This window comes from Oncorhynchus mykiss, chromosome 31 (genome assembly GCF_013265735.2).
Source record: "Oncorhynchus mykiss isolate Arlee chromosome 31, USDA_OmykA_1.1, whole genome shotgun sequence".
Taxonomy (NCBI): Eukaryota; Metazoa; Chordata; class Actinopteri; order Salmoniformes; family Salmonidae; genus Oncorhynchus; species Oncorhynchus mykiss.
The window spans coordinates 11,473,792-11,488,365 of NC_050571.1; the positions used below are offsets into that span (position 1 = coordinate 11,473,792).

Consider the following 14,574-nt stretch of genomic DNA (forward strand, 5'->3'; position numbering starts at 1 on the left):
CTGTGTGTATATCTATTCCCTCTGTGTATATATATTCCCTCTATGTGTGTATCTATTCCCTCTGTGTGTATATCTATTCCCTCTGTGTATATATATTCCCTCTATGTGTGTATCTATTCCCTCTGTGTGTATATATATTCCCTCTGTGTATATATATTCCCTCTATGTGTGTATCTATTCCCTCTGTGTGTATATATATTCCCTCTGTGTATATATATTCCCTCTATGTGTGTATCTATTCCCTCTGTGTGTATATATATTCCCTCTATGTATAGGAACGACATAGGGACGACATAGGGAACAGGGTGTAATTTGTTCTGCAAACACAGAGATTGAAGCTGACTGCTGAAGGCATGTTGTCCTGAAGATGCACAGGGCCTTATCTCTCTCTGGCTCAGGGACTTTCAAGGCTAAGCTACAGTGTAAGGCCTACTGTTTCCCTGGCTCTCTCTACTCCACTCTCCAGTCCACACATAGAGCACCAGTACTAATGTTGTCTGGTGCTAGAGGGCTCTAATAGCAACACTCTAGAACACTCCGGAGCACTCTATAGCTACATTCCAGTAGATTCCGGAACACTCTATAATACTCCCCCTCTCACATGTTGTGTTCTGAAGGACATGTGAAGACCGAGAAGGTGAGAAATATAATAACAGAAAGAGGAGGTAGATGACACAGTGTTATGAATGCATGCTTAGTGTAACTATCTTACCGTACAAGATTCTGGACAGCATATTAAAAAAGGTAGATAAGAACCATGCATGATACAATGTCTTTATTGTACGATCATGACATGGTATTCTGGTGACTGTTCACACCTGCTCACTATATGGCTCACAACCAAACATGCTAGACTTTTCAAACCAGCTTTAGATCACCATCCGGGATAGCTTCATCGTATTTAAGTGACACTATTACATCAACAGTGTTTTTTTAGTTTTTTTCCCCTTTATTTAACCAGGTAGGCCAGGTGAGAACACCTTTATTTAACCAGGTAGGCCAGGTGAGAACACCTTTATTTAACCAGGTAGGCCAGGTGAGAACACCTTTATTTAACCAGGTAGGCCAGTTGAGAACAAGTTTTAATTTACAACTGTGACCTGGCCAAGATAAAGCAAAGCAGTGTGACAAAAACAACAACAGAGTTACACATGGAATAAACAAACATACAGTCAATAACATTATAGAAAATCTGTATACAGTGTGTGCAAATGGAGTAAGGAGGTAAGGCAATAAATAGGCCAATAGTAGCAAAGTAATTACTGATGACCGCTGAGCCTCATCGTTAACCAGAGAGGTTATGGGGTCATAGCATGAACACTACCTTCTGAAAGTCCCTCAATGTGCTTCTGCACCTTGCAGCTAATGGCTTGCTGTGGCGTTTTACACTACGATGTGGATGTGCAGTCACTCACTGACGAGACCAAACCCACACTCATACCACCGCCTCCTTAACTCCAGACTCAGTTTGGATTGGTCGGAAAAACATTCCAGGCACTGTGACAACACTATAGAGGATTCCACCGCCGTCATCCAAAAATAGACAGATCTAGAAGAGAGAGGCAGCACATAAAGATTTTAACGTGTGTGTGTGTGCGTGCGAGCGAGCGCCAGACTGAGAATATTTTGAGAGCTTCCGACATCGAAGCCATTTCAAATATTTATGACTTACTCACTTTATATAAAGGTTATGATTCATTGACTTGATTCATACTTAATAGACTCACTCACCTCACTTTACATAACAAGGGTTGAGTGGATTCATACTTAATTGTGAGAAAAAAAATTCAAATCTATTTCACACATCACACACACAAGACAACTCCATCCAACAAGATCTCACAGTCTCGGCAAAATGAGATGTTCAGCCACGTTCTCCTGCTGCTCTGTATCGTTCCATTTCTCCAAACGTCAACTTTCAAAGTTAAAGGTTAAGTTTAGGCACTCATTCCAAATGGTTAAGGGTTTGGGATAGGGTTGAAACCAGAAATAAAAACCAGTGTCCACAACTGGGATCAAACACCCAACCTTCTGATCCAGAGTCAAGGGATTACCCAAGCCTACTTGATGCTAATAGCGCTCACTTTGCCCCTATTGGCTGGTTTTGAAGGCATTTCCTGACGTCATCAGGACATGGATAGTTGTACCATTTGTGGGCGACGAAATTGGACATCTTGCTGTTTGAGCATCAGAGAGGGCAATGGGAGAAAAATACAGAGACTGACTGTATTCAATGGGAGAAAAATACAGAGACTGTTGACTGTATTCAATGGGAGAAAAATACAGAGACTGTTGACTGTATTCAATGGGAGAAAAATACAGAGACTTCGTTTTCTCTGTTTCGATGGAAACCAGTGATCCCTGTTTGCAATCTACCTGGCCTGGCTATCACTCAACAACAACTATGTTAATTAATATCTGGTGTCTGACTGATACTAGGTTACTACAGTATATTCAGGTCTAATTAGTAATGTCTGGTGTCTGACTGATACTAGGTTACTACAGTATATTCAGGTCTAATTAGTAGTATCTGGTGTCTGACTGATACTAGGTTACTACAGTATATTCAGGTCTAATTAGTAATGTCTGGTGTCTGACTGATACTAGGTTACTACAGTATATTCAGGTCTAATTAGTAGTATCTGGTGTCTGACTGATACTAGGTTACTTCAGTATATTCAGGTCTAATTAGTAATGTCTGGTGTCTGACTGATACTAGGTTACTACAGTATATTCAGGTCTAATTAGTAATGTCTGGTGTCTGACTGATACTAGGTTACTACAGTATATTCAGGTCTAATTAGTAATGTCTGGTGTCTGACTGATACTAGGTTACTACAGTATATTCAGGTCTAATTAGTAATGTCTGGTGTCTGACTGATACTAGGTTACTACGGTATACAGTTACATTTATAGGCCTGTGGTCCCTTCGGTAAAAACATGAACATTTGAAAGGATTTACTTGTGAAATATTTTATAGTCTTTTAACACTTATCAGTTACAACAATAATAATAATAATAATAATAATAATAATAATAATCAATGAGAGCGTACACAACTACTGAAATATGTTACCCTAGTTAGTTACTAAAACAAGTCATAAAAGGATGTACAATGCAAGATAAATAACCCATTTGAATTGACAGACGACATTTTCCTTTTGTCTGCTGTATAACAAGAAGAATATGCTGACACACACCCAAAAACTGTTTTGTAGAGGTTCTGATTAACGGAGATTAAGCTATGAAAAGAAAGTCACACACTAATTATGTTCCCAAACATTTAGTAGGTACAGCAACCGTAGGTATACAGTACACCCTGTATGACAAACATGCTTCCCCCCATTGCTGTTTGGTCTACGTTTGACTTGTGACATCGACACTGAAGCTGACATTGACGACTCAATGCTCCTGTCAACACTGTGATATCACACTCTAAGAACGCGCCATCACACTCTAAGAACGCGCCATCACACTCTAAGAACGCGCCATCACACTCTAAGAACGCGTCATCACACTCTAAGAACGCGTCATCACACTCTAAGAACGCGTCATCACACTCTAAGAACGCGTCATCACACTCCAAGAACGCGCCATCACACTCCAAGAACGCGCCATCACACTCCAAGAACGCGCCATCACACTCCAAGAACGCGCCATCACACTCCAAGAACGCGCCATCACACTCCAAGAACGCGCCATCACACTCTAAGAACGCGTCATCACACTCTAAGAACGCGTCATCACACTCTAAGAACGCGTCATCACACTCCAAGAACGCGCCATCACACTCCAAGAACGCGCCATCACACTCCAAGAACGCGCCATCACACTCCAAGAACGCGCCATCACACTCCAAGAACGCGCCATCACACTCCAAGAACGCGCCATCACACTCCAAGAACGCGCCATCACACTCCTAGAACGCGCCATCACACTCCTAGAATGCGCCATCACACTCCAAGAATGCGCCATCACACTCTAAGAACACGCCATCACACTCTAAGAATGTGCCATCATACTCTAAGAATGTGCCATCATACTTTAAGAATGTGCCATCATACTCTAAAAATGTGTTATCATACTCTAGCGATATCCGATAAAAGATTGATCATCCGTCAGGTATTCAGAATGTCTTCTTCACATCTTCACTCACATTAAAATCACTCCGTCTACCGAACAGTCAAGGCAGTTTCTTTAACAAGAGTTTCTCTTTGTCAGGGAGAATATTCTGTACTTTACAAGTCATATAGTTTACAAGTCATATTACTAGTTGATCCATTGATTATTACTGGTACATGTTTAGCCTTTTCAGATAATTAGTGTTTCTTGGTATTGGAGATGATTCTCAAGCTTTATTTGACCTACTGAGGTACTGTTGGTTGAAGTTGTGAGGTTGTTGTTGATATGCAGACTTGCCCTGAGGGTATACCTGAAAATTACCCCATACCACTTAACCCCTCTTAACCATTCACTCACTTTCTTCTGTTACTGTGGTTATAGTTGCTGTGGGTACAATTACTGTTCAGTCCTACTACAGTCAATTCCTAAAATACAACTGGTGTGACTGTACTGACGACGTGCACTAACCAGTGATTTTGCACTTATAAGAGGTGCACTTATCAGGAATCAACTGTACTACAACATTCCCTCAAAAATATGCACAATACCCATGTCTTATCCTATACGGTTGTTTAGCTGCTAGAGTTTTGGGAGAATGTCGTCCTTTGTCTGGTAATGGCGTACACCTGTCTCCTTCTCCTGGGTGTACACATTACAGTCAATGAAAGCTACCAAATATCAAAGAGCTTAAAAGTGGAATACTGAACTGAATAGAAGAGTTTGGGATAGATAGATAGAGTAAAAACACACTCCAATGAGAAAAGGGATTGTCCTTCATTAATGTAAACCAGTTCCAGAAGAGGGCTAAGAGCCAAAATGCTGTGGGCATTCAATAACAAGAGAGGCGGTATAAAAACCAAGATGAGAGGAGGAGGAAGAGTACGAGGATGGGTAGGAGAGGTTCTGTGGACATTGTGATGTAACACATCTCCTCTGGTCTTCCAGGCATGGGCCATGGACGATTAGAATTCTCAACACTCCTTCGAACAATCAAATAACACACTTCAACCACCCTATTCCCCAGGGCCTGCATAGGGCTTTGGTCAAAAGTAGTGCACTACATAGAGGATAGGGTGCCATTTCCGACAAACCCTCACCCTGTACTAAAACCACTCTGTACTAAAACCACTTATTTCTCTTTCTTGCAGTCAAACACACAACTTGATCTTTTCTCGCATTTTTTCCCCTTGTTTGTTAGCTTTGACTCTCGGACAAGACCCAGCGTTGTTTTTCTAGCCTTAAGGATCCCCTCTAGATTGCAAATACCTGGGTTGTCCTAAAGAATATATACATGAACAGCTCGAGAGGATATTGATGGTCCATATAGATCTTCTTTTACCTTATAAGGAGTTCACTGTGCTTTTTTGTGAGACAAGGTGGCATCATGTAAGCTGGTTGTCTTCACAAGCAGAGACTTAACAAAAGGTGAGGCGTTATCTTTACAAGAAAAAGATAATAATTTTTTTATTTTACCTTTATTCAACTAGGCAAGTCAGTTAAGAACAAGTTCTTATTTTCAATGACGGCCTAGGAACAGTGGGTTAACTGGTCTAGGAACAGTGGGTTAACTGCTTGTTCAGGGGCAGAATGACAGATATTTACCGTGTCAGCTCGGGGATTCGATCTTGCAACCTTTCAGTTACTAGTCCAACGCTCTAACCACTAGGCAACCTGCCTCTAACCACTAGGCTACCTGCCTCTAACCACTAGGCTACCTGCCTCTAACCACTAGGCTACCTGCCTCTAACCACTAGGCAACCTGCCTCTAACCACTAGGCAACCTGCCTCTAACCACTAGGCAACCTGCCTCTAACCACTAGGCAACCTGCCTCTAACCACTAGGCAACCTGCCTCTAACCACTAGGCTACCTGCCTCTAACCACTAGGCTACCTGCCTCTAACCACTAGGCTACCTGCCTCTAACCACTAGGCTACCTGCCTCTAACCACTAGGCTACCTGCCTCTAACCACTAGGCTACCTGCCTCTAACCACTAGGCAACCTGCCTCTAACCACTAGGCAACCTGCCTCTAACCACTAGGCAACCTGCCTCTAACCACTAGGCAACCTGCCGCCTCTACACTCTAACCACTAGGCAACCTGCCTCTAACCACTAGGCAACCTGCCGCCTCTACACTCTAACTAGGCAACCTGCCGCCACTAGGCAACCTGCCGCCTCTACACTCTAACCACTAGGCAACCTGCCGCCTCTACACTCTAACCACTAGGCAACCTTCCGCCTCTACACTCTAACCACTAGGCTACCTGCCTCTAACCACTAGGCAACCTGCCACCCCATTTGAATGAGGGTAGAGGCTGGATGCTGGGGACCACTAGGGGGACCGGGGACCAGGGCTGATGATGACCTCACTCACGGTAGAACACGTGCACGGCCCCTTTCCCAACAGTTTGGTCTCAGACATATAAGGAAAATAAGAAGAGGGGATGGAGGAAATGAAAGACTTTCTTTTGGGGGCCCGGCTGGTTACTCTCTCGCTCTCTCTCTCTCTCTCCTTCCTCTAGGCTGCTTAGATGTCACATTATTTGGCCATTTTAGTTCAGAGGAGTAGGAGGGTCTGCTGGAGAGATTCAGAACAAAATAGTACTTCAATCTAGGCCCTTTTCCGATTGGCCCCTCCAGCCTGCTAAAGGTACAGACCAGGCAGGACCTGAACTGGACTAAACAAGCTCTTTTACACACAGCATTGTGCTTCACCAAGGCAGATACTATATACAAGAGGAAGGACAGTACATGGAGGGTGGGGGGAGCAGTCTCTGTAGGATGGTTAGGGGGGCTGTGGTCAGGTCTCTGAGGCTTGGTGCTGGGGCAATGGTTGGGTTATAGCTGGATCAGGAGAGGGGACCGCAGAGGTGGTAAGGATTACAGCTGATGGGTGAGAGAAAAATATGGAGAGAGGGGACGGCTGGTTGGAGGCAGGGGGGCTTGACGCATGGGGCCAGGGCCCATGGAGATTGGGGCCAGGGGTGCTTGAAGCAGGAATCCAGGGCTGGGGGCTAGGGAGCACTAAGGGGGCCAAAGAGCCAGGGGGTAGGGGCTGGAGGCTGGGGTCCAGGAGGCAAGGGAATAATTGATGGATCCAGGGATGCAAGGGGGCCCAGGGCTGGATACAGGGAGACGAGGGGGCCCAGGGCTGGATACAGGGAGACGAGGGGGCCCAGGGCTGGATACAGGGAGACGAGGGGATCCAGGGCTGGATACAGGGAGACGAGGGGATCCAGGACTGGATACAGGGAGATGAGGGGATCCAGGACTGGATACAGGGAGACGAGGGGATCCAGGACTGGATACAGGAAGACGAGGGGGCCCAGGGCTGGATACAGGGAGACGAGGGGATCCAGGACTGGATACAGGGAGACGAGGGTAGAGGCTGGATGCTGGGGACCACTAGGGGGACCGGGGACCAGGGCTGATGATGACCTCACTCACGGTAGAACACGTATTCAGTGTAGCTGGTCCAGATCTTGTCGTCCGTCTGCTCGTGAGCGAAGGCGCAGGTCCCCGTGGAGTTACAGGCCACCATGTGAAACCCAGCGTCTGCCAGCTTGTCAAAGGCCTGCTCCAGGAAGGTGAATTTGAGGTAGTAGCGTGACGTGTAGCGCTCTGGGGGTCGGTCCGGGTCCCGGCTCTCGTTCAGCGTCTCCCCAAACACCTCTTTAGCCAGCGACGTCTTGCCACAGACCATAATGCGAGCAACACGTCTGAACTTGGCGTCGGTCTGGCTGTCGCGCCCCAAAGTATAGGAGCCGCGATAACCGATGGTGATGAATCCCGAGCGTTTACCGTCTCCGCTGGGGACCAGACTGGCGCAGGCGGCAGTGCCCAGCGAGGCTAGGTTGCGCCCGGTGTCGATGCCTGGTGAGGAGTCCTCCGGGTCACTCTGACACCCCTCGTCGCCCAGCGAGTTCTGCTTGCTGAGTTTGGGCGCCAGGATCTTTATGAGCTCAGGTAGGTTGAAGAACTCAGCCTCCCGCTGCAGGCGACCCCGTTCTGGGAAGTGGTCAGGGAGCACCAGCTGCTGATCTCTCATGTAGTCCAGAATATACCGGAACAGGAAACCATCTCGGTCCAGGAAGAAACGGCCCTTGGTGTCCCTCGCCAACCCTTTGGTGGATTTCCTGCTAAACATCTCCCACAGGAGAGAGTCTGGTACGCTGACGAGGGTTGAGTAGCGAGTGATGTACACCTGGCCGCCCACGTTCAGCTCTACTACCTCAGGGAAGATGACTGCTTCCTCTAAAGGAATGCTGGGGGTGTTATCGGGCAGAGCCATGGCTATGGCCGTTTGTTACAGAGAACTCTGCAACCCTACTCCTACTGTCACCTTGCTAGTGAGGTGGGGATATTTGTTTCCAAGTTATAGCCTACAACTGTACACAGCAGCTCAGAATAGGTTACTTGCGTTCAAATGAAATACATTTGAATTAAAAAAAATGAGTTTTCTGAACAAAAGGGTATTTCTGAAACCCTAAAGGTGATCAGCTGATAAAAAAGGGCTTAACTACAGCAGCGCACTATTCCTAAAAGAGCAAAGCAATCACCTAAACTGCAGTTATATCATCTCAGGCCGTTAATAGCAAAACTTGACAACACGAAGGCATCTATTCTAACTACTATTCTAAACACCTTGTGTCCATGTCCTTTACGCGTAAACCAATGGAATATCCTGAAAATTGCACCCGAGGATTAAAACAAAATATCCTACCAAAATTCGTTCACGCTTGCATTTCTCAACGAATCTTGTCTATATATGGAGAACAGTCCGGAATGGATAATAGGTCACAGCAGTCCTTGATCGTTTCCTCTTATTTCGCCCGATTGTCTTGACGCAAAAATACAAAAGGTGGAACTTCAGTACAATCCATAATTGGAGGTGTCGGTTGGAGTACGGATCAGGAATAGCCAATAAAGGAAGCAGAATTCCCAGACGAAATGCGAGCTAGAGCCGTGAACAAAAACAACTCTAGTCGTGCCATCGCCGAGGGGACGACGCTATCTGTCTTTCATTCGGTAGGTTTTCTCCTCCCGTAGTAATAGCCACTCTCTTATGCCATCCCGGAGAGCTCTGCTGCTGCAAAAAAGTACCGTAAATAATCAGCCCCGTTAAACCCCACCTACCTGCCGGTGACGCGCTCTAGCTTTGCCCCGGCCCGGGTCAGTGTTTATATTATGCAAAACTAACAGTTTCACTTACAGCTATAAACACAAAGGCAGATATTTGATTGTTTAGATGATTCATCAAATGGAATTATGAAGATGATTCATCATTTGGTGTCATGTCATTTCTGTCATGAGCCATAGAGCAAAGCAATTGAGATGTCAATTTGATTTGCAATGTCAATTTAAATTAATTTGTCCTTTTTGAACATCAACTGTGAATAGTATAGTCAACAGGGGTGTAAATGACCAACTAGGGGTCCTTAGAATTGTCATTAACGATCCTTATAATAAATCTCAGATCCCTATAATAAAACAGGACAGCAGCGACACCTATCGGATATAACTACAACTACAACAATGGCAAATACCCAAGACTAAATACAAAACATTGAGCACTCCGTAAAAACGTTAGATATAATTTGAATTCCAAATAAATAAACATCTAAATTGCATTGTAGTTAAGATCACTTTATTGGTCAATTGCACACAAGGTCCAACCAAAATTTGACTTCCGCTATTAACCCAACCCCTCTGAAAGACACACACACATATACCGTTTTTTGGAGGAGAGGTGCGGGGGCTGCCAGACTGGGTGCCCAGGGAGCTGTTGTAGTGGGGGGTTGCCTTGTCCAAGGGCACAAAAGCAAGCAATGGTATCTAGGATTTGATACCAGCAACCCTTTGGTAGCCTGCTCACTTCCTGACAGAATTTTCCTGTCTGACCCGGGATTAGAACAGGTAACATTCCTGCTGCTGGCTCGCCTCTCTTACCACTAGGCTACATGCCCTCACCTCTCTTACCAATAGGCTACATGCCATCACCTCTCCAACTACTAGGCTACATGCCCTCACCTCTCTTACCACTAGGCTACATGCCCTCACCTCTCCTACCACTAGGCTACATGCCCTCACCTCTCTTACAACTAGGCTACATGCCCTCACCTCTCCTACCACTAGGCTACATGCCCTCACCTCTCCTACCACTAGGCTACATGCCCTCACCTCTCCTACCACTAGGCTACATGCCCTCACCTCTCTTACCACTAGGCTACATGCCCTCACCTCTCCTACCACTAGGCTACATGCCCTCACCTCTCCTACCACTAGGCTACATGCCCTCACCTCTCTTACCACTAGGCTGCATGCCCTCACCTCTCCTACCACTAGGCTACATGCGCTCGCCTCTCCAACCATTAGGCTACATGCCCTCGCCTTTCCTACCACTAGGCTACATGCCCTCGCCTCTCCTACCACTAGGCTACATGCCCTCACCTCTCTTACCACTAGGCTACATGCCCTCACCTCTCTTACCACTAGGCTACATGCCCTCACCTCTCCTACCACTAGGCTACATGCCCTCACCTCTCTTACCACTAGGCTACATGCCCTCACCTCTCTTACCACTAGGCTACATGCCCTCACCTCTCTTACCACTAGGCTACATGCCCTCTCCTCTCTTACCACTAGGCTACATGCCCTCTCCTTTCTTACCAGTAGGCTACATGACCTCACCTCTCCAACCACTAGGTTACATGCCCTCACCTCTCTTACCACTAGGCTACATGCCCTCACCTCTCTTACAAATAGGCTACATGCCCTCACCTCTCCAACTACTAGGCTACATGCCCTCACCTCTCTTACCACTAGGCTACATGCCCTCACCTCTCCTACCACTAGGCTGCATGCCCTCACCTCTCTTACCACTAGGCTGCATGCCCTCACCTCTCCTACCACTAGGCTACATGCGCTCGCCTCTCCAACCATTAGGCTACATGCCCTCGCCTTTCCTACCACTAGGCTACATGCCCTCGCCTCTCCTACCACTAGGCTACATGCCCTCACCTCTCTTACCACTAGGCTACATGCCCTCACCTCTCTTACCACTAGGCTACATGCCCTCACCTCTCCTACCACTAGGCTACATGCCCTCACCTCTCCTACCACTAGGCTACATGCCCTCACCTCTCTTACCACTAGGCTACATGCCCTCACCTCTCTTACCACTAGGCTACATGCCCTCACCTCTCTTACCACTAGGCTACATGCCCTCTCCTCTCTTACCACTAGGCTACATGCCCTCTCCTTTCTTACCACTAGGCTACATGACCTCACCTCTCCAACCACTAGGTTACATGCCCTCACCTCTCCTACCACTAGGCTACATGCCCTCACCTCTCTTACCACTAGGCTACATGCCCTCTCCTCTCTTACCACTAGGCTACATGCCCTCTCCTTTCTTACCACTAGGCTACATGACCTCACCTCTCCAACCACTAGGTTACATGCCCTCACCTCTCCTACCACTAGGCTACATGCCCTCACCTCTCTTACCACTAGGCTACATGCCCTCTCCTCTCTTACCACTAGGCTACATGCCCTCACCTCTCTTACCACTAGGCTACATGCCCTCACCTCTCCAACCACTAGGTTACATGCCCTCACCTCTTACCACTAGGCTACATGCCCTCACCTCTCTTACCACTAGGCTACATGCCCTCACCTCTCTTACCACTAGGCTACATGCCCTCACCTCTCCTACCACTAGGCTACATGCCCTCACCTCTCCTACCACTAGGCTACATGCCCTCCTCTCTCTTACCACTAGGCTACATGCCCTCACCTCTCTTACCACTAGGCTACATGCCCTCACCTCTCTTACCACTAGGCTACATGCCCTCTCCTCTCTTACCACTAGGCTACATGCCCTCTCCTTTCTTACCACTAGGCTACATGACCTCACCTCTCCAACCACTAGGTTACGTGCCCTCACCTCTCTTACCACTAGGCTACATGCCCTCACCTCTCTTACCACTAGGCTACATGCCCTCTCCTCTCTTACCACTAGGCTACATGCCCTCACCTCTCCAACCACTAGGTTACATGCCCTCACCTCTCCTACCACTAGGCTACATGCCCTCCTCTCTCTTACCACTAGGCTACATGCCCTCACCTCTCTTACCACTAGGCTACATGCCCTCACCTCTCTTACCACTAGGCTACATGCCCTCTCCTCTCTTACCACTAGGCTACATGCCCTCTCCTTTCTTACCACTAGGCTACATGCCCTCACCTCTCCAACCACTAGGTTACATGCCCTCACCTCTCTTACCACTAGGCTACATGCCCTCACCTCTCTTACCACTAGGCTACATGCCCTCTCCTCTCTTACCACTAGGCTACATGCCCTCACCTCTCCAACCACTAGGTTACATGCCCTCACCTCTCTTACCACTAGGCTACATGCCCTCACCTCTCTTACCACTAGGCTACATGCCCTCACCTCTCTTACCACTAGGCTACATGCCCTCACCTCTCCAACCACTAGGTTACATGCCCTCACCTCTCTTACCACTAGGCTACATGCCCTCACCTCTCCTACCACTAGGCTACATGCCCTCACCTCTCCAACCACTAGGTTACATGCCCTCACCTCTCCAACCACTAGGCTACCTGCCGCTCGCCTCTCCAACCACTAGGTTACCTGCCTACCTGGCAGCTAGCCTAGCGGTTAGAACAAGATTTGAGCCATATCCACGTGTCTTGTTGTTTATAAGATATTTGATTTGCAATTGTACTTTAGAATAAACTGCTGGTCAATAAAATGTTGTCTGGTTGATGATTACGGCACCTTAGTAGAACAGGGAGTATTCCAATCACTCCTACAGGAGTCCCTCCTGACACACCAGTGTTCCAGCTCCTATAGGAGTCCCTCCTGACACACCAGTGTTCCAGCTCCTATAGGAGTCCCTCCTGACACACCAGTGTTCCAGCTCCTACAGGAGTCCCTCCTGACACACCAGTGTTCCAGCTCCTATAGGAGTCCCTCCTGCCACACCAGTGTTCCAGCTCCTATAGGAGTCCCTCCTGACACACCAGTGTTCCAGCTCCTACAGGAGTCCCTCCTGACACACCAGTGTTCCAGCTCCTATAGGAGTCCCTCCTGACACACCAGTGTTCCTGCTCCTATAGGAGTCCCTCCTGACACACCAGTGTTCCAGCTCCTACAGGAGTCCCTCCTGACACACCAGTGTTCCAGCTCCTATAGGAGTCCCTCCTGACACACCAGTGTTCCAGCTCCTACAGGAGTCCCTCCTGACACACCAGTGTTCCAGCTCCTATAGGAGTCCCTCCTGCCACACCAGTGTTCCAGCTCCTATAGGAGTCCCTCCTGACACACCAGTGTTCCAGCTCCTACAGGAGTCCCTCCTGACACACCAGTGTTCCAGCTCCTATAGGAGTCCCTCCTGACACACCAGTGTTCCTGCTCCTATAGGAGTCCCTCCTGACACACCAGTGTTCCAGCTCCTACAGGAGTCCCTCCTGACACACCAGTGTTCCAGCTCCTATAGGAGTCCCTCCTGCCACACCAGTGTTCCAGCTCCTATAGGAGTCCCTCCTGACACACCAGTGTTCCAGCTCCTACAGGAGTCCCTCCTGACACACCAGTGTTCCAGCTCCTATAGGAGTCCCTCCTGACACACCAGTGTTCCAGCTCCTACAGGAGTCCCTCCTGACACACCAGTGTTCCAGCTCCTATAGGAGTCCCTCCTGACACACCAGTGTTCCAGCTCCTATAGGAGTCCCTCCTGACACACCAGTGTTCCAGCTCCTATAGGAGTCCCTCCTGCCACACCAGTGTTCCAGCTCCTATAGGAGTCCCTCCTGCCACACCAGTGTTCCAGCTCCTATAGGAGTTCCTCCTGACACACCAGTGTTCCAGCTCCTATAGGAGTCCCTCCTATAGTATTCAGACCCCTTGACTTTATCCATATTTTGTGATGTTACAGCCTTATTATAAAAATGATTAAATAGTTTTCTTCCCCCTCAACAATCTACACACACATTTTTTGTTGTTGAAATTTTGGTAAATGTATTAAAACTTAAACTTAAATATCACATTTACAGAAGTATTCAGACCCTTTACTCAGTACTTTGTTGAAGCACCTTTAACAACAATTCCAGCCTTGAGTTTTCTTGGGTTTGACTCGAAAAGCTTGGCACACCTGTATTTGGGGAGTTTTCAGGTCTCTCCAGAGATGTTTGATTGGGTTCACTCAAGGACATTCAGAAACTTGTCCCCAAGCCACTCCTGTGTTGTCTTGGCTGTGTGCTTAGGGTCCTTGTCTTGTTGGAAGGTGAACCTTCGCCACATTCTGAAATCCTGAGCGCTCTGGAGCAGGTTTTCATCAAGGATCTCTCGATCCGTTCATCTTTTCCTCGATCCCGACTAGTCTCCCTGTCCCTGCCGCTGAAAAACATCTCCACAGCATGATG

At 47.6% G+C, this 14,574-nt stretch overlaps 1 protein-coding gene across 1 annotated transcript; it reads right to left on the bottom strand.

Moving 5' to 3' along the window:
- Window positions 1–7,536: 7,536 nt before the first annotated feature.
- LOC110504563 (BTB/POZ domain-containing protein KCTD12) lies at window positions 7,537–9,232 on the bottom strand. Its single transcript, XM_021583329.2, has one exon. The coding sequence runs from the start codon at window positions 8,411–8,413 to the stop codon at window positions 7,562–7,564; it is 852 nt and encodes a 283-aa protein (XP_021439004.1). The 5' UTR covers window positions 8,414–9,232; the 3' UTR covers window positions 7,537–7,561.
- Between the last annotated feature and the right edge of the window lie 5,342 nt (window positions 9,233–14,574).